The sequence below is a fragment of the Lynx canadensis genome, chromosome F1 (assembly GCF_007474595.2).
Source record: "Lynx canadensis isolate LIC74 chromosome F1, mLynCan4.pri.v2, whole genome shotgun sequence".
In the NCBI taxonomy this organism is placed as follows: Eukaryota; Metazoa; Chordata; class Mammalia; order Carnivora; family Felidae; genus Lynx; species Lynx canadensis.
In genome coordinates, this window is record NC_044319.2 from 10,439,990 (window position 1) to 10,459,130 (window position 19,141).

The 19,141-nt window shown below is 47.6% G+C and overlaps 1 protein-coding gene across 1 annotated transcript in view; it reads right to left on the reverse strand.

Moving 5' to 3' along the window:
* Window positions 1-1,704: 1,704 nt before the first annotated feature.
* Window positions 1,705-19,141, reverse strand: part of ADCY10 (adenylate cyclase 10) — a 72,939-nt gene continuing 55,502 nt past the window's right edge. The window contains exons 26-33 of the mRNA XM_030302858.1: window positions 17,781-17,937; window positions 13,230-13,434; window positions 13,054-13,150; window positions 10,948-11,063; window positions 9,638-9,755; window positions 7,292-7,487; window positions 2,959-3,147; window positions 1,705-2,184 (exon numbers count right to left, since the gene is read on the reverse strand). Of these exons, the coding sequence (XP_030158718.1) occupies window positions 2,023-2,184; window positions 2,959-3,147; window positions 7,292-7,487; window positions 9,638-9,755; window positions 10,948-11,063; window positions 13,054-13,150; window positions 13,230-13,434; window positions 17,781-17,937 (1,240 nt within the window). The 3' untranslated portion in view covers window positions 1,705-2,022. The remainder of the gene's footprint in view (window positions 2,185-2,958; window positions 3,148-7,291; window positions 7,488-9,637; window positions 9,756-10,947; window positions 11,064-13,053; window positions 13,151-13,229; window positions 13,435-17,780; window positions 17,938-19,141) is intronic.

The following is a 19,141-nucleotide window of genomic DNA, read 5'->3' on the forward strand; positions in this document are numbered from 1 at the left end:
TTCGAGCCCTGCATCGGGCTCTGTGCTAATGGCTCAGAGCCTGGAGCCTGCTTCTGATTCTGTGTCTCCCTCTCTCTCTGGCCCTTCCCCTCTCGAGCTCTGTCTCTCTCTCTCTCTCTCTCTCTCAAAAATAAATAAACGTTAAAAAAAAAAAGACAGGTTGGTCAGAGGAGTAAATATGGGAATGGATAAGTGATATACAAAATAATGAAGGTCATTAGAAAGCAAGGATGTATGCAAGTCGCAGAATAGCAGCTTTGAAGGGGATGACGCTTACGTGAAGTTCGCTATTTGATGTGTTTATTTCTTTATTTTCATTGATTTCGAGAGAGGCAGGGTGTGGGAGCAGGGGAGGGGCAGAGAGAGAGAGACAATCCCAAGCCGGCTCGGTGGGGTTCAAACTCAAGAAACTGTGAGATCATGACCTGAGTCAAAATCAAGTCGGATGCTTAACTGACTGAGGCACCCAGGCGCCCCTGCGGTGTTTGTTTTTAAAAGCAGTCATCTCATGCTAATTTTACTTGTGAGGCACGTTGTCATCTTCAACACCTTTTCGCCTTCGGTATTCTATCCAGTACCCACACCCGTGCGCTGAAATAGGGAGGTTAGGGGACAAGCCACAGGAATAAAGTATGTGTGAGACAGAGCTCATGCTGGAACTTAATGCTCGCATTTTCCTGGGCTGCTGTCCCCACTCCGCCAGGCCACCGGGCCTCTGGGGCTAGCCTCCTTTGTGGAACGCAGTTAAGGTACCAGGACGAAAAACACACGGCTTTGCCTTTTTTTGCAGGACGACGAAATACTGGTCTATTAAAGAAACGCCCGTTAATGGTGGCGCCGCCTATGGAAATCACTATGAGACAGCGAGGTGTGTGTGAAAGGAGGACACGTCGATGCCATCAGAAGAACCCCCTTCTGGGATCAGAAGAGGCCTGGAATCGACACACGAAAATCCGGGTGCACCTGCCTGAGATGACCATGGGGGCCCATGAAATGAGGCAGCCCGAGGGAGCTGTGGCAGGGCGGAGGTGGCTGAGTCTCCATGGACTCCACTTGTCCCCTCAGAGGCACAAACTGCCACCAAGACTGCTTCTGTCTGCCCAGAGAGAGTGACTGCAGGTGGCTCTGGGGCACAATCTCCAACATCTGGGAAGTGAAATTGAATGCTGTTACTCTCTGAAATAAAGCAAACTAACTCTACGCACGTAAGCGTACCCACAGCGAAAGTACGACTATCTCAACTTTAAAAATTGTATCTCCACAGATATTTGATGCGTGTGGTTAGAAGGGCTTGGAAGCTGCCGTCAGGCGCTACGAATATGTGTCTTTTCTTTTTTTATATGTATATTTTTAATGTTTATTTTTTGAGAGATGGAGAGAGACAGAGCATGAGCGGGGGGGGGGGGGTGGGGAGGGAAGGAAGAGAGAGAGAGGGAGTCACAGAATCCGAAGCAGGCTCCAGGCTCTGAGCTGTCAGCCCAGAGACCGACGCGGGGCTCGAACTCACGAAACCTGACATCATGACCTGAGCCGAAGTCAGGTGCTTAACCACCCAGGCGCCCCCAAAATGTGTCTTTTCAAATCTTGCCCTTACAGACCGTGAAAAGCATTTGCCATTTGCCATACCGTACGACATACAAAAGATGGGACAACTGGACACGTAAAAATAAACATTTTCAGTTTAATAGAGTAACTAGAAATGTATCTGTCGCTGCATGAACCATTTTGATATTCATATTTTTCCACAGGACACACATTTTGCCTGGGCTGAAATGAACAGGTCGAGTTGAAAAATGAAAGGCAAGTACAGTGTGGGTGAAGCTGGGAGAAAGTAAGCATGAGGTCGCTGACCCTTTCTGACCCTCCAGAAAAAGAAAGGAGAACCCAGAGCGTCTGCCTCGGTGTCTGGAATGGAAGAGAATACGCAGGAACCTGGAGGGTGCTGGTTCCAGAGAAAGGTTAATAATGGATCATCGCAAGAGAGGGAGCCTTACTGAAATCTTTGTGCTTTTTCACGAAAGGTTAGAAAGGATTGTCCAGGATATTAACTCTCATCAGGAATTTGTTTTTTTGAATATCTTGCATGTTCACCTTGCCCGATACAATTTTTTCCCAGGAGGGGAGATTCGAGACTGTTTGAAGCCATTGGTCGTCCATTAACTCGGAGTCTGAGTACCACCATTCCTGAGAGGAGAGAAAGGGTGAAGAATTAATCAGCACTCCCCGACTTACGTGATCAAGCCTGGTCTGATACCAGAACTGGTCCAGGGTCCTTGAACTTTTTTTTAATGTTTATTTACTTATTTTCAGAGAGAGAGAGAGAGAGAGAGAAAATGCATGTGCACATGCGGGAGGGGCAGAGAGAGAATCCCAGCGGGCTCCGTGCTCCCACAGACTGTGAGATCGTGACCTGAGCCAAAATCAAGAGTCAGACGCTCAACCGACTCGGCCACTAGGGCGCCCCCAGGTCCTTGTGCTTTTAAACCACACGAACCCACAGACAAATGATGAATTTTGCCCCCCAGACTAGGCTACTGACACGTGACTCTAAATAAACACACGGAAGTATAGGCCCGTTCGCTTATTCAACAAGTGCTGAGTACAAGGCGCTGGGCTGGATGCTACGCGTGATGTTCGCCTTCGAAGAGTCCACGTTCTCAAGGCGAGGAGAGACCTGCGTAGCAACATTAACACCAAGTGGAAAGCGGTGAGGGCTGCCGAGAAGGGGCGGAGATCTTGCCAAAGCAGATTTGAACGCGAGGGAGGTTCCATGGGAGCTCCAAGGGGACAAGGAGGCACACACACCTGAGCTACGGATCTATCGCCCCTTTTAGGAAGAGTCCAGAAAGGCCTGTGATGGCCTTCGGTGCTCGGGGAAAGCTAACGAGGCGGTAGGCTTCTGGGGCTTCCTTGGAAGGGTGGGCATCCCCACGCCACCTGCTGGCCGGTGGTACGTACTTTGCTCATGTTCAGCCAGCATTTCTCCAGCACATTCCCCTGTGTTTCAGAGAGCCGTAAGGCTGTGTTCAGGAACAGGTCACAGTTCTGGCCGTCTCCCATGAGTATACAGACGTAGGCCATCAGGTGGTAAAGCCTCGGGTAGAAGACAGGGCCAGTGGTATTCTGGGTCACCAGGCTCTCCAAGTTCTAAAGGAAAAACAGCATATCAGAATCAGAAAGGGTCCTTGGCCGCAACGATTTTTTCTCCACGGATGACGTGGGAACGTTTCAACGATTGAAGCAATCAAATGAAAAAGCGTATTGCAGAGACATTACACAGGATGTAGTGGACACAAAGTGACACGCGTCAAGTGGGGTAGCTTCAGCGTTCTACCCGGACCAAGCATGCGATATGGGTGGGCTCACTAACCCTTTTCGGCAAGCGCTTTTTTTTTTTTTTAAAGTACCTTTTCTTTTTATTACCAAAGCAATATAAGTTACTGTTCAGAATTTAGGGGGGAAAAAATGGAAGAAAAAAAAGAATCACCCATAAGCTTAGCACCCGGAAAGAAATATTTTTAACATTTAGGTACATGCTTTCCCACTTCTCTCTCTCTGTCTCTCTGTCTCTCTCTCTCACACACACACACATACACACACACACACACACACACACATATCATACCCCCAATTGGGATCATACTAATCACATAGTATGGCAACTTTTTTTCTCATTTAGCATCACATGATAAACATTTTCCAGTGACATGATTCTTTTACATCAGAGCTCACAAATTCAAGTGCTGACAAGGGTCAGGCAAGGAACATAAAGAAGCAGGCTGGCTATAGCATGATAAGAGCAGAGGGGATTATGTCATGCTAGAGATGTGCCCTATACAAGTGTCACCTCTCAATGCCGGCCAACAGCTGTCCTTTAGGCATGTGGGCTTGGAGTCACCAGGTACTCCAATTTTTAAAAGAAGAGTCAGAAATTCAGAATTTTTAGGTAAAATATCCCAATGTTTAAATGTACCATTTCTGACTTAACCAAACTTTTTTTTTTAATTTTTTAAATGTTTTTATTTATTTTTGAGATACAGAGCATGAGTGGGAGAGAGGCAGAGGGACAGGGAGACACAGAATCCGAAACAGGCTCCAGGCTCTGAGCCATCAGCACAGAGCCTGATGCGGGGCTCAAACTCACAAACCGCGAGATCATAACCTGAGCCGAAGTCAGACACTTAACCGACTGAGCCACCCAGGCGCCCCACCAATCTTCTTTTTGAAGTGCATATAGTTTTCATTTTCTCCTAGTTTTTTACTGCTATAAACCTGAGATCAACATCTTTGTAGACAAACTTTTGTTTGTCATCTGATTATTTCCGTAGGATAATTCCCAGGAAGAGAATTAACCAACGTGCATAGTTTAAAGATATTTTGCCAGAACGCGCTCTGGAAAGTTTATGGGAGTCTTTCAGAGTAGGAGTCTGTCTTCTCACGTGTCTTTGCTAATCTGATGCTCAGCGAAACAATGTCCTATTGTTTTGTTGCTTTTATTTCAATATGATAGACATGGGATCAAAACGTTGGGTTTTCCTGACTGACCTGTTAACATGTCTATTTAGTCTATCAATTATTTATCTAAGAAATGCTCACCTGCTGTGAACAAGGCATCATTCTGTGTGCCGTGGGAGATACACGCAAGTTTGTGCTTCACTCATTCGTGTTCCTGTGTTGTCTCCGCTCCCTCCACCAACCCCCCCCACCTCCTTTTCGAAGTCAAATAAATCACAAACTTCTTGAACACAAAGACCGTGTTTTTCTCATCTTTATTGAACCCGGTAAGTATTGTATTTTTCACCTGTGCTGTCTTTGGGATAGAGGAGTTTTATCACTTTACTATTCACTAAATAAAGACGTGCTTTCTTTTCATCATCTGCTAGTTTATCTACCTGGACTTTCATATGTCAGACTGGCCAAAAGTGGCCCCCTTTGTTAGTATTCGATCAATATTTGAAAGTGATAGTGACAGGGATGCCTGGGTGGCTCAGTCGGTTAAGCGTCCAACTCTTGATTTCGGTTCAGGGCATGATCTCACGGTCGTAAGATTGAGCCCCACGCTCGGCGTGGAGCCTGGTTGAGATTCTCATGAGTCATTTTCTCAACTCCAGACGCTCTATCAAATCACATGAAGTTACAGAAGACATAGTAATTCCGTAAATAATACAGAATACAGAATAATCACATAAAGCAAGATAATGTTTTAGGTAACCAAGCGACTCCATACCCTGAATGGAAGCCAGCAGAATGCTTTATGTAACAGAAATACAAATACATGCTCTGTATCCAAAGAGAACGTCCCTCTAAGCAGAGGTGACAATGACCTTTTAAGTATTTCAGGCAGGGATCGGTAAGCAGTGTGAACAAATTGCAGGAGGAGACCCCGGGGCCTGGGTATCGTAGGAGAGTGGTGAGCACAGCTCCTACGTGGGCAGATCGAAGACTTCCTCCTAACAACGTCCTGAGGATTAAATGAGCTACTTGTACTTCAAGACGCCTTGAAGCCCCAGGATGCCTTGCTTTGACAAATTGTGACATCTCTGAAACAGAGACATTCCTAAATTTTCAGCCTCTGGATTCTGCTCACAACCTTAAGGAATCTGCAAGCACATATCTTCCGAGATCTCTAGGGAAGATCCCTACCCAGAGGTAGTTTGGTCAGCATCTTGATTTTAAAGCCTTCTAAGACCCTAAGCAGAGAACCTGTCAAGCCTGTCCAGACTTCTGACCTGCCCACGTGTGCGATGAGAGGTTTGTGTGATTTCAGCTGTTAGGTTTGTGGTAACTGGGGGCCCGGCAATGGAAAACTAATACACATGGGCTTAGTTTTGAAGAGGACAAGGCAAAACATTGTCAAGTCGACAGGAGATTTGGCCCGTCTTCCCTTGGAGGGTTTGCCCAGCCTAGGCTGTAAACTCCGAGAGGCGGGTACTGGGTGTGAGTTGCTCCCCCTCACACCCCAGCGCCTAGTAGCTGGTGGTTACTGCATATCAGGCAGGAGGCCAGTGTTATTTATTTATGTGTTTTTGCACTCAGCACACGTTTGTTCGGTGAGTGGAAGATACGCACGTCCTGTAATGCTTATACTGAAGTGTCTGAAAATGCATTTTAAAAGTTTTTGTTTTTGTTTTTTTAAGAAGTTAACAGGAGCCTGGGTGGCTCAGTCGGTTAAGCATCCGACTTTGGCTCATGTCATGATCTCGCAGTCCATGAGTTCGAGCCCCGTGTTGGGCTCTGTGCCGACAGCTTAGAGCCTGGAGCCTGCTTTGGATTCTTTGCTACCCCGCCATCTCTCTGCCCCCACCCCCCCCCCCGACTCATGCTCTGTCCTGTTCTGTCTTTCAAAAGTAAATAAGTGTAAAAAAAAAAAAAAAAAAAGAAGTTAACTTAGGGGCACCTGGGTGGCTCAGTCGGTTGAGCGTCCAACTTCAGCTCAGGTCCTGAGCCTGGAGCCTGCTTCATTCAGATTCTGTGTCTCCTTCTCTCTCTGCCCTTCCCCCACTCACACTCTGTCTCTCTCAAGAATAAACATTAAAAAAAAAATTTTTTTTTAAGTTAACTTAAAAGACACATTCAGGATCAGCTGAATATTTTTAATTTCCATGTGCAAAGACTTAACCTCCCAAGATGTTTATCATAACTGCCGTAAAATTCTATCCAAGGACAGTTTGGCAATATCATCCAACAAGATCTAGGAGACTTTATCTATAAGATAAAATACTATGCTTCCTTTTAACTCGTGGTGTAGAAAACAATTTAATGACAGGAAATTATTCACAATATATTTTATTTGATAGCGTGTTTTAAAAATGGAAATGTGCGCACGTGCACACACAGAGAAAAGACTTGAAAAGTGATGTCTCTCTTTGTAAAAAGTGGTTACCTCTGAGTAGTAAGGTTGTGAGCAATTTGTATTTCCTTCCAATCTGGGGGGAAGAAGTTACCTTAAAAAACTGTACTATAAACATAGAAATTCTGGGGCACCTGGGTGGCTCAGTCGGTTAAGCGTCCGACTTTGGCTCAGGTCCTGATCTCGAACCCTTCATGAGTTCGAGCCCCGCATCAGGCTCTGTGCTAATGTCTCAGAGCCTGGAGCCTGCTTCAGATTCTGTGTCTCCCTCTCTCTCTGCCCCTCCCCTGCTCATGCTCTCTCTCTTTCTCAAAAACAAGTAAACATTAAAAAAGAATTTTTTAAATAAATATATAAATTCTGGAATCAGAGAAAATAATTTGCACAAGAAGGTAGACAGAAATCCACTTACGGAGTGGTTTCTCCTGGAAACTGGCTCACCTTGAGCAGCTCGACTCCACTGTCCTGAGCATTCTCAGACTGCCCCTCAATCTGCTTTTGAAGGTAGAGGACTTGCCCTTCCATGTACCTACTGATTCCTTCATAGTAAAGAGCTGTCGGGGTTCTTCTTGGCACTAGCTTTTTAGCTCTACTGGAAAAGATGTGAAAGTTGTCCCATTCCTGAAGCCTGGCATACCTGCGCCAGCACAGAAGAAGAAGAAGACAAATCAGTATCGCCCTTGGAATGTTCTGAAATGGGTCTCCCTGCAGGCACAGCTCCCGGGACCTGGGCCTGGAGCCCACCACCTGCTCCCCAGGAGAAACGATGTGCTATGGAACAGGGCAAGAAGAGAATGTGTGGACGGTTCGTGATGAATAGACTCCTCGGGAACCCTCGGCTAATATTAGCAAGCACTTAACTCTTTGGACTCTAAAAGGATCATCAAACACTTGGAGCTATGAATTCTAGAGCTTGAAGACATTGCTCCAATTCCAGAGAGAGATGGCCTAGGCCAGTACTACTCAAAGTGTGGGCCACCGACTGGGAACATCCGTGTCACCTGGATGCTGCTTAGAAATGCAGGCTCGCTGGTCCAGCCCCCATCTGCTGAATCACTCTGGGGACTGGGACCAGGCCAGGAATCCATTAACAAGTGTTAACAAGCTTTCCAGGTGATTCCTGTGCCCACTAACGTGTGACAAGCACAGGCCTAGGCCACAGCTGTTGAAAGAAAGTAGGATAAAAAACTAGGATGACTTTCAGACTTTAGATTCCTTGGATTTTTAATTCACCCGGGGCGAGTTCATTTGACTTTGAACTTTAATTTCTTTGGACTCTTACTGGTAAGGGCAATTAATTTTTAGATTTTAATGTCTCCCAAGGAATTTCGGAATAGATTTCTTTTCAAATTTGGAACTGCTCTAGTCTGTGGCGCTTTAGACAGGAATGTCTTCAGATGCTCATTTCACTCATCACAGAGTCCAAATAAATACTGGACACCGTGGCTGCACGTAGCATGTTGGGAGTGGCTGCGGAAGTCATTTGATGAATGTTCTGGAGCCTTGCTGTTGATCTACTTCTTTGAAGGTACGACCATAGCTGCAGGTTTACGGAGTTGAAAACCTAATGAGTGGGGGCACCTGGGTGGCTCAGTCGGCTAAGCGTCCGGCTTCAGCTCGGGTCACGATCTCGCGGTCCGCGAGTTCGAGCCCCGCGTCGGGCTCTGGGCTGATGGCTCAGAGCCTGGAGCCTGCTTCCAATTCTGTCTCCCTCTCTCTCTGCCCCTCCCCCGTTCACGCTCTGTCTCTCTCTGTCTCAGGAATAAATAAACGTTAAAAAAAAATTAAAAAAAAAAAAAAGAAAAAAAAAAGAAAACCTAATGAGTGAAAGGCGTTCAGCCACAGTTGTGGTCAGGAGGTGGCAGCAGTGTAGGAGGTAGGCAGGTGTGGCTGGGCACCCAGCCCTCCCCATCCTGAGGGGCAGTGAGGCCCGAGTAAAGGAGCTTCGTGTGACGCTTCTCTCTGCCACAGGGTGGAAAGCTCTTGATGGGGGAGAACTGCCGCTTTCCAGAACTGCCTCCTGCTGAGTGGGCAAGTCTAACCCTGGGCTTCAACATTAGGAAGCCCACCCGCCTGCAGATACCTGCAGACATAAGCCACATCCTCCAACATCTGTTCTATCAACAATGTTTTCCAATATAATTCCATCTGTGGGGGGGGGGGGTGGGCAGGTGGCGCTATTTTTTTTTAATGTTTATTTATTTATTTATTTATTTATTTTTTTGAGAGAGGGCGGTACACAGCAAGCTGGGGAGGGGCCGAGAGAGAGGGAGACCGAATCCCCAGCAGGTTCCGCGCAGTCAGCACGGAGCCCGATGGCGGGGCTCGAACTCACACACTGGGAGATCACGCCTGAGGCGGAACCAAGAGTGGAGGCTTAACTGACTAAGCCCCCCAGGCGCCCCACAAATGGTGCTATTTATCAGTCTCCCTCGCACCCCACCACTCCTCAGTAGCAAGTACTCTTTTCCTCTCTGTATTACCACGCCATGGTGTGTAGGTAATAAATGCTTGTGGCACTGACTACAGCCTTGGCGGCCTTGCTTAAGGGCAAGATGATCCCCAAGGGGCCTTTCAGTGTAAATCCACCCCGACGCCTTCAATGCCTTCAATCTCTCAGGTACAACAAAGTATAAATTCTTTTCTTTCATTTCTGTGTGCGTGTGTGCGTGTGTGCGTGCGTGCGTGTGTGTGTGTGTGTGTGTGCGTTCTGTGTGTTAATCTCCCCTTCTTCAGGAGTCAACATTTTTCAAACGTGGGAGTGTAGTGAGTGCAACACATTGTTACCAGATAGCTATACTCGAGTAAAGTCCCAGGAGGATTCCACTTTGGAATTTGAGGATTCTGTTGTCTTCATTTTGGTATATGAATTCCAAACATTCTTCAAATGTCTTATAAACAAAGCCTAAAAAAAAAAAAAAAACAAAACAGAGAGAAACAGGAGAGCTTTGCTGGTGGGCGGGGGTGGTCCTGTTCTGGCCTAGTAGCTTCCAGGAGACGTCCCCACTGTGGGGAGAGGCCTTAATCTCTGTTTATGAATCCAGACGGTCCAGTGGATTGCAACACCCTTGTGACCACACTGCCCGCCCCGCCCCTGCCATGCTTCCCTTGCTGGCAGCAATATCCACAGCCCTTTTCAAAATCCCATGGTGATGGAGGCGCCTGGGTGGCTTATTTGGTTGAACGTCCAACTTTCTGGCTCAGGGCACCATCTCACAGCTGGTGAGTTGGAGCCCCGCGTCGGGCTCTGTGCCGACACCTCAGAGCCTGGAGCCTGCTTCGGATTCTGTGTCTCCACCTCCCTCCCCTGCTCACTCTCTGTCTCTCTCTTTCTCTCTCTCAAAAATAAACATTAAATTGGGGCGCCTGGGTGGCGCAGTCGGTTAAGCGTCCGACTTCAGCCAGGTCACGATCTCGCGCTCCGTGAGTTCGAGCCCCGCGTCAGGCTCTGGGCTGATGGCTCAGAGCCTGGAGCCTGCTTCCATTCTGTGTCTCCCCCTCTCTCTGCCCCTCCCCCGTTCATGCTCTGTCTCTCTCTGTCTCAAAAATAAATAAAACGTTAAAAAAAAATTTAAAAAAAAAAATAAATAAACATTAAAAAAAAATCCCTTGTGATTTAAAAAATTCCGTGTTGGGGAACGAATACCCAGGCCGGCCCCTCTGGTTTACTGTGGACACTGAGGGCTGCCTCGTCGGTGGAGCTCCTTTTCCGAATCTCCGAGCAGCTACCGGTGCCCGGGTCCATTGGCAATCCAACGCTTCCTCGTAAAGCGTGAAGTCTGTCCGTATATTCTGCTAACAAGTACTCTAGTAAGACACTGTCACTACCACTTGCGTGTAAAGTGATCTGACGCTAAACTGGCCGCTTACACCCGTCAGGTTCTTCTGGGCCAAATTCTCCTCCTTGCTGGACCTTCACAATCCTTCCACCTTCCAGATGGCTCCTAGCTCTTACACTAGCCTCTCCCCTTCCCTGTCCGACAGGTCTTTCCAGCCGGAATCCTAGTGGGCTCGAGACCCCAGCCCCGAGAGCGGCCACACCACACTAACACGCGTGTTAAACCCCAATTTCTTGTAAATTCCAAAGCCACGCTTACCGGAATAAAGCATGAGGTCCAGGCAGACGAAATAGAAAAAGGCCTTGCTGAAGATGTGCTCTTCTGATATAGAAAGGTCCCACAGCCACCCCAGCACTTGGATCAATTGTTTGTTTCTGTGGGCAAAGGAAGGTGGTAAAGATTAGGAGGTGCTGGGGAGGAGAGGATGGAGTGTAGCGCTGGGCTCGGCTTCATCCTGCCCGCAATTCCGGACCAAATGCGGCCTTTTCGCAAATTTCAAAGCCACTCCCAAATCTCAGATTGGCTCTTGGCTCAAACTGTTGTCACGGACCCCTGCGTCAGGGCCACCAGAGTCAGGCCAAATTGGCTGGAGCCTCCGGTCCTGGTTGCCCTTCTCTGGGCTTCTGCCTCCCCTGTGAGACTCCTCCCTTTCCCTCCACCTGGCAGCCTGACTCCCATACCGGGGGAAGACGGTAAACAGACCAGGGATGATGTACACACAGCGGGGCCTGGCTGGTTCGGCGGGTGGAACGTGGGACTCACGATCTCAGGGTTGGGAATTCGAGCCCCACACTGGATGCAGAGACTATTTTTAAAAATAATAAAATATGGGGCGCCTGGGTGGCGCAGTCGGTTAAGCGTCCGACTTCAGCCAGGTCACGATCTCGCGGTCCGTGAGTTCGAGCCCCGCGTCGGGCTCTGGGCTGATGGCTCGGAGCCTGGAGCCTGTTTCCGATTCTGTGTCTCCCTCTCTCTGCCCCTCCCCCGTTCATGCTCTGTCTCTCTCTGTCCCAAAAATAATAAAAATAAAAAAAATAAATAAATAAATAAAAAAAATAATAATAATAAAATCTTACTCAACACGTCTCCGGAGGCAAGGGAAACAGAAGCAAAAATGAACTACCCGGACCTCATCAAGATAAAAAGCTTCTGCACAGCGAAGGAAACAATCAGCAAAACGAAAAGGCAACCGACGGAATGGGAGAAGATATTTGCCAACGACGTATCAGATAAAGGGTTAGGGTCCAAAATCTATAGAGGATTTATGAAACCCAGCGCCCAAAGAACAAATAATCCAGTGAAGAAATGGGCAAAAGACATGAATAGACACTTCTCCAAAGAAGACATCCAGATGGCCAACCGACACGTGAAAAAATGCTCAACATCCTCATCATCAGGGAAATACAAATCAAAACCACAATGAGATACCACCTTACACCTGTCAGAATGGCTAGCATGAACAACTCAGGCAACAACAGATGTGGGCAAGGATGCGGAGAAAGAGGGTCTCTTTTGCATTGTTGGTGGGAATGCAAGCTGGTGCAGCCGCTCTGGAAAACAGTGTGGAGGTTCCTCAAAAAATTGCTGGTCCTCCGACCCAGCAATTGCACTACTAGGCATCTATCCAAGGGATTGCAGGTGTGCTGTTTCGAAGGGACACAGGCACCCCCATGTTTATAGCAGCACTATCAACGATAGCTAAAGTATGGAAAGAGCCCAAATGTTCATCGATGGATGAATGGATAAAGAAGATGTGGTATATATATATATATATATACACACATACATACAATGGAGGATTCCTCGGCAATCAAAAAGAATGAAATCTTGCCATTTGCAACTATGTGGATGGAACTGGAGGGTATCATGCTAAGTGAAATGAGTCAGAGAAAGACAAAAATCATATGCCTTCACTCATATGAGGGCTTGAAGAGACAAAACAGATGAACATAAGGGAAGGGAAACAAAAAGAATATAAACACAGGGAGGGGGACAAAACAGAAGAGACTCATAAATATGGAGGACAAACGGAGGGTTGCTGGAGGGGTGGGGGGAGGGGGGAGGGGCTAAATGGGTCAGAGGCCCTAAGGAGTCTACTCCTGAAATCATTGTTGCACTAGATGCTAACTAATTTGGATGTCAATTTTAAAAAATAAAAATAAATAAAAAAAATGAAAAGAATAAAATCTTAAAAAGAAAATGCCGTGCAAAGAGCAGTGGTGTCCCAAAGTCTATGATCGTCTGTCACATCTTACCGTAAATCCTGCTCCCTTGCAAGCCAATGGCCAGGCTAAAGTGAACCCCGGACGCTCAATTCCTATGGCTTCCTCCCTCTAATTTTGGGAAATGCTTTCGGCTAAATACCTGTTTTTCAAGAAGAGAGATTTACTAAGCCAGCAGAGGACCATATACTGCCTGTTAGGATTTCGGAGCAGTGCCCACATCTTCTGGGCTCGAGAGCCTGGGAAGAAAGCAATTCCAGGATATTTCAGGATGTTCCTTGGTATCTGCATGGCCCTTCTCGCCCAGACAACCCTTACCTAAGTCAATGGCCAAGTCCAAGTGACCCATTAAAAGCTTGGTGTAGCCCAGTTTATCAGCCACATGTGACACGATTTCAATGCCCTCGCCTTTCAGGGGGAGGTTGAAGATCTGTTCCATGGCCATGATTTCATATTTGCACCACACGCCCTGGTAGCCGGCCAGCTGGTGGTGCAGTGAATAATCCAGGTAGGCCTTAATGATCTGAAATGGCAGAAGTGGAGAAGAGAGGTGACACCCAGATGGCACCCAAAGCAGGAAGCTCAGGGACACCAGCCGGCGTGGGCCGGTACACGTGTGTTTACTAAGCTTGAGAATGGAACCGGTCATTTGGCCAACGCACGGGCTTTGGTGCAGAAATTAAACTGGGTCTCTGCGCCCTTTTTATTGGGTCATCCGGGACAAGCTCGAGGGCTCCCTTGGCCCCAGGGTCCTTAAGCAAAATAGAAGAATTTCAGTTTTTGTGAAAAATAAAAGCCGTAGCTTATATATATGGATATAGGACTGCAAAGCAAAAAGCCTGGAAGGGTTCACTCTGAGGTGCACACAGTAGGTACCTATTTGGGGAGGAGATCTGAGGGACAGGAGCGACTTTCCTTTTGACTTTATACGTTTCTGTGACCGTTTAATTTGTGAGAAGAAGTACCCGTCCTTCTGTTGTTTAACAAAAAAGAAAGGGGGGGGGGTTGGCTTTGTTTGCATGTAAAAAGAGGAAAGAGTAGTCGTAAACTGAGTTTTGAGACTCAGGAGAAGTTGGTTACTCTATAAACAACTCTTTTCAGTGGTAAAGTTGCACCAGGACATGAACGCCTAGGGACAGGTGAAAAGAAAGTTCCTGCTAAAGAAGCATCCCTGATTAGGAGCGCCAGGTACGGAGGGCAGTCAGTGGGGAGGCATTTAGGAAAAAGGGGCCTTGGGGGCACCTGGGTGGCGTTGTCAGTTAAGTGACGGACTCTTGATCTCGGCTCAGGTCATGGTCTCACAGTTCACGAGTTCAAGCCCCACCTTGGGCTCTGGGCTGATGGCACGCAGCCTGCTTAGAATTCTTTGTCTCTCCTTCTCCCTGCCCTTTCCCCCCTTGCGCCCAGGCTCTCTCTCTCTCTCTCTCTCTCTCTCTCAAAGTAAATAAACTTAAAAATAAATAGGAAAAAGGGACTTTTTCCTAGAATTCGTCAAATCCCGCAGAATACGCGGTCCACAAATTCGGTGTTGCGGGCAGTTCTGTGGGCACCTGTTAAACCACAAGTCAACCTGTGGGAGTTCCTGTGCTCCTGATCCGTGTTCCAGATGGCGCCACCAGAAGGGCAGGGCAGCCGGAAGCCGTGGAGAGGAGAGGACTGCGGGGCGAAGGAGATGTCCAGCGCTGTGGCAGAGCCCAGGACTTCTTGGATTCGGACCAAGAGCATGGCGCCCGACTGCTTCATTTGGTCGGGAAAATAGAAAGCTTGGTGGTTATGTGGCTTGGCAGTGGTCACGCCACAGATAGGTAAAGTTCTGGAAACCACTCTCTCGGGACTCATTCTAGCTCTTTCTGTTATCCGACACCGAGTGCCTCATCTGCTCTGGAGCACCCAGAGGCTGCTCTGCCCTCTGTCACGGCCACCTTGTTGGCACAGAGCCCAAGGTGGGGCTTGAACCCGTGAACTGTGAGACCATGACCCGGGCTTGAACCCGTGAACTGTGAGTCCATGACCTGAGCTGAGATCAAGCCTCTTTCGATTCACTTTCCGATTTTGGCTTTTCCGCTGTCGTCTCCTGTCCTCCAATGCCACCGCGTTTTTAAGAGACAGCCCCCAAGTATGGAGGGGAATCAAAGCATTTCATTCAGTAAATATTTGTTGAGCACCTACTATGTGCCAGACACTATTACTGGGGCTCGGGATGTGGAAAAGATAACAGACAAGGTCCCTACTCTCATGGAGTTTATAGGCCAGTAGGGGACACAGGCTGCACACTAACAAAAGAACAAACAAGTAAATGCCAGATGGTAATACGAGTTACTAAAACAGGTTAGAGTCCTGGGTTAGGTGGTCAAGAAAGGCTTCATGGAGGAGGAAACCTTCCAGCTGATAAGCACAGAGACCGGGAAAGGTCAGGGGATGGGCGCTCAAGGCAGAGGAAATGTCCATTGCGAAGACCCTACAAGGGGATTGAACTTAATGTTTGAGGAGCCAAGAGAGTCTAACATGGCTGGGTGTAGTGGCCCGGGAAGCCACAAGACGAGGACGGCATATAGGCAGAGGACTATATTTGATGGGCTTTATACATATTTATGTGCTCTGGTCTACCGAAAGGCAGATTCCTGGCCAGGAACTTAAGCTCCTCCAACATTTACAGTGCTACTTGACCATTTCCTTTAATTCTCAATAATTAATCGCCACAAGAGGAAGTTCTTGCCCCGGAAGAAACCTAGACTTGATGTACTTTTTATGAGGGAACCAGGTCATTTTCATTAGCGGAATTGGATTTAGCTTAATAATGTCTTGATCTTGTCCCTTGGAGTTTTCCTCATCTAATGGAAGATGTCCCAGTTCCTGACCTCGTAGGAGCCGAGGGCAGGCTGCCCCCAGACGGGCCACTTTGGCACGAACATTATTTTGATTAAGAGCAATTGAGGGGCGCCTGGGTGGTTCAGTCGGTTCAGCGTCCGACTTCAGCTCAGGTCACGATCTCGCGGTCCGCGAGTTCGAGCCCCGCGTCGGGCTCTGGGCTGATGGCTCAGAGCCTGGAGCCTGCTTCCGATTCTGTGTCTCCCTCTCTCTCTGCCTCTCCCCCGTTCATGCTCTGTCTCTCTCTGTCTCAAAAATAAACGTTAAAAAAAAAAATTTTTTTTTTAAATAAAAAAAGAGCAATCGAAACCCAGCAGACTTAGGAAATGCTTTTTTTTTTTTTAGGCTTAAACAAATTTGTTTCATTTTTAAAATTGAAATATAATTAACATACGGCATTCTATTAGTTTCAAGGAAAAGCTCTTTATCTGCCCCCCAACTGCCTGCTTTACCGAACTTCACGTGTGTGTGGATTCCCTGTACATACACTATTGTATTTTATTTTCTCCCGTGAAACCGTCTCCTGGCAACTTGATTCTTAGTCCAGCTGGAAGGACCCTGAAGGGCAGAGGAAATTCCTCCTCCCGACAACTTAGACAGGCAGTTCTCCCAGTGTGGTCCTGGGATCCCCGGAGGTCCCTGGAGACCACTTTAGGGAGTGCCCGGAAGTCAAAGCCAATATTTGCGTCAGGAAACATGGTGAAAGACTGAAACAGACAAACAACAAACTTGGTGGGTGTCCCATCTAGCTCACTCGTGAAGGTTATCTCTGTTTCTCACTGTCTTTAGGCTATTTTACAACTCTGTATGAGGCAGAAGAAAACTGACAATATTGTAAATTATTCTCTTGCATAGACATGTAAGTATTCCAGGGAATATGTGTGATTATTGCCCCGTGACTGGGCTATTTTTGCATCCAGTCATAATTGAATTCTCCTTAGAACAAGTTGTAACATCTTACTAGCTCTCAGTAATTAAAGTGTTTAATAGAGTCTTTGATATGTGTTCTTTTTATGTTTCTAAGAGTCATGATTTTATCTTTAAAAAAAATTATCTTTTAGGGGACACCTGGGTGGCTCAGTCAGTAAAGCGTCCAACTTTGGCTCGGGTCATGATCTCGTGGTTTGTGGGTTCGAGCCCTGCATAGGGCCCTCTCCTGTCAATGCAAAGCCTGCTTCAGATCCTCTGTCCCCTTCTCTCTGTCCCTCCCCTCCTCTCAAAAATAAAACTTTAAAAAATTATCCTTGGGGTGCCTGGGTGGCTCAGTGGGTTAAGCGTCCGACTTCAGCTCGGTTCATGATCTCACGGTTCACGGGTTCGAGCTCGGTGCTGACAGCTCAGAGCCTGGAACCTGCTTCAGATTCAGTGTCTCCCTCTCTCTCTGCCCCTCCCCCACTCGCACTCTCTCTCTCTCTCTCTCTCTCTCTCTCTGTCTGTCTCTTGAAAATAAATACATGTTAAAATAAATTTTTAAAAAATTATCCTTTAACGTTTTCCTTTTTTTACCCTCTTTCTCTACCGGCACATAGTGGCATTTTCCAGGGGCGACACCTGATGCTGGAACGGAGCGAAGGCAGAAGCAGGCTGAGCGCCCAGGTGCCTCCCATGAAGCCAGACGTTAAGATATTTGCAAAAATTTACTCCGTGCCACCCTTGTCACTAAATTTTTTGTTGGGGAAAATTATCTTTCAATGGAAACATTACGGAGGTAAGAGCTTTATCCTTCTTTAAAAGTATTTTAGTACCTCCGTTTTCGTTGCTCACAACTTTGGTCGATGCAACCCGTAGACATAAACAGCTTCGCAGTCCCCGGTAATCCACTGAAAGCATCAAGTGACGCTGGGGCCCAAGTGCTTGAGAACTACCGGCCTGGGCGAAACACTCCAGCCGGGAAGGCCTCGGGTACACCCCCATGGTTTTGAATCCCTGCCGGCTTCCGCCAGGACCCTCCCAAGGGAGACACGGACATTGACAAAGCAGCCGCCACGAAGGCAGCCTTACCTGAAAATCGTCTTGGGTTTCCAGTGCGGTATTTACTTCCATCATAGCTGCCAGATGGCCGTAGTACTTGTAGTGAAAAAAGTAATTTAGGCTGTATATCTGCCACAGCAGGGAGAAGCAGGCGGTTTGCCTGTAAAGCTGTGCCAGCTTCCTCTTCCTGGAGACACACGAGGGGCAGAGAATACCGTCACCGGCGTGCTTGAGGGGAACGCCGGCCCAGCACCCCCGCTGCGGGCTCGGGGGTCAAGACGTGGGCGTGAGTCCTTGCCCCCTTCGCAACGTGGTAAGGCACAAGCACGCTCAGTTTTAGGGAGCACGTTTTCTCCACCACAGCACGGGGAGCGCGATGCCTCCTTTGTGATGACTAGTTAGGGTAATCGAGGTTAAGTCACTTTATCCCCAGGCAGGGCATTGCCACTTCAGTGAAGTTACTGAAAAAGCCCATTTGCATCACTCATCACGGTTGATTCCGATCACAACCCCGCGAGAAAGGCAGACGTGATGAGCCCCATTTTATGTCAGCAGGTGAGACTCAGGCAGCCTGAGTAACTAACTCAGAGCCACACGGCTAGAACGTGGTTGTGCCAGGACGCCAGCTCTGTCCACGTCCAGCCTGGCCATTCTCGTGTGTCATTTCCTCCACTGAACATTATTCTCGGGAGCTGGCTGTCAGCTCAACGAAGGAAATGAGCATTTTTTTTTTAACGATCACACTCTGCTATGGTCTGAATACATCTCTACCAAATTCGCAGGTTGAATTCTAACCCCCCAAAGTGACGGTGACAGTAGGTGGGCCCTTTGGGATGTAATTAGGTCACGCAGATGAGCCCTCATAAAAGGGGTCAGGGCTCTTATAAAAGAGACTCCAGAGCTTTCCAGCCAGCCCCTTCCCACCATCTGAAGCTAAAAGAAGTCTGCGACCCTGAAGAGAACCCTCTCCCAACCATGCCGGCACTCCGGCCTCAGACTTCAGCAATAGATTTATGCTCTTTATAAGCCACCCAGTCGATGCTTATTTTGTTACAACAGCCTGAGCAGACTAAGACACATTCCAACAGTGGAATGGAACGTCATGAGAGGTGGTGAGCCTCCCGTGCTGGAGGTATTCAAGGGGAGGATGGATGACGACCTACAAAGAATGTTTGGGTTCGCAGTCTTGGCTTCGACAAGCCACTTAACTGATAATGTAGCCAACGATCCCCTTTATTTATGATAACGATGGGAACCTGAGCCAGTTGGCTGCAATATTAGTGATTTAACAAAACCAAGAAAACGAAATGTAATTAGAAATATTTATCCACAAGCTGATTTTAAATAAAGACGAGAAAGGGGGAAGACAGAGATATCCTGGAGGTTTTAAA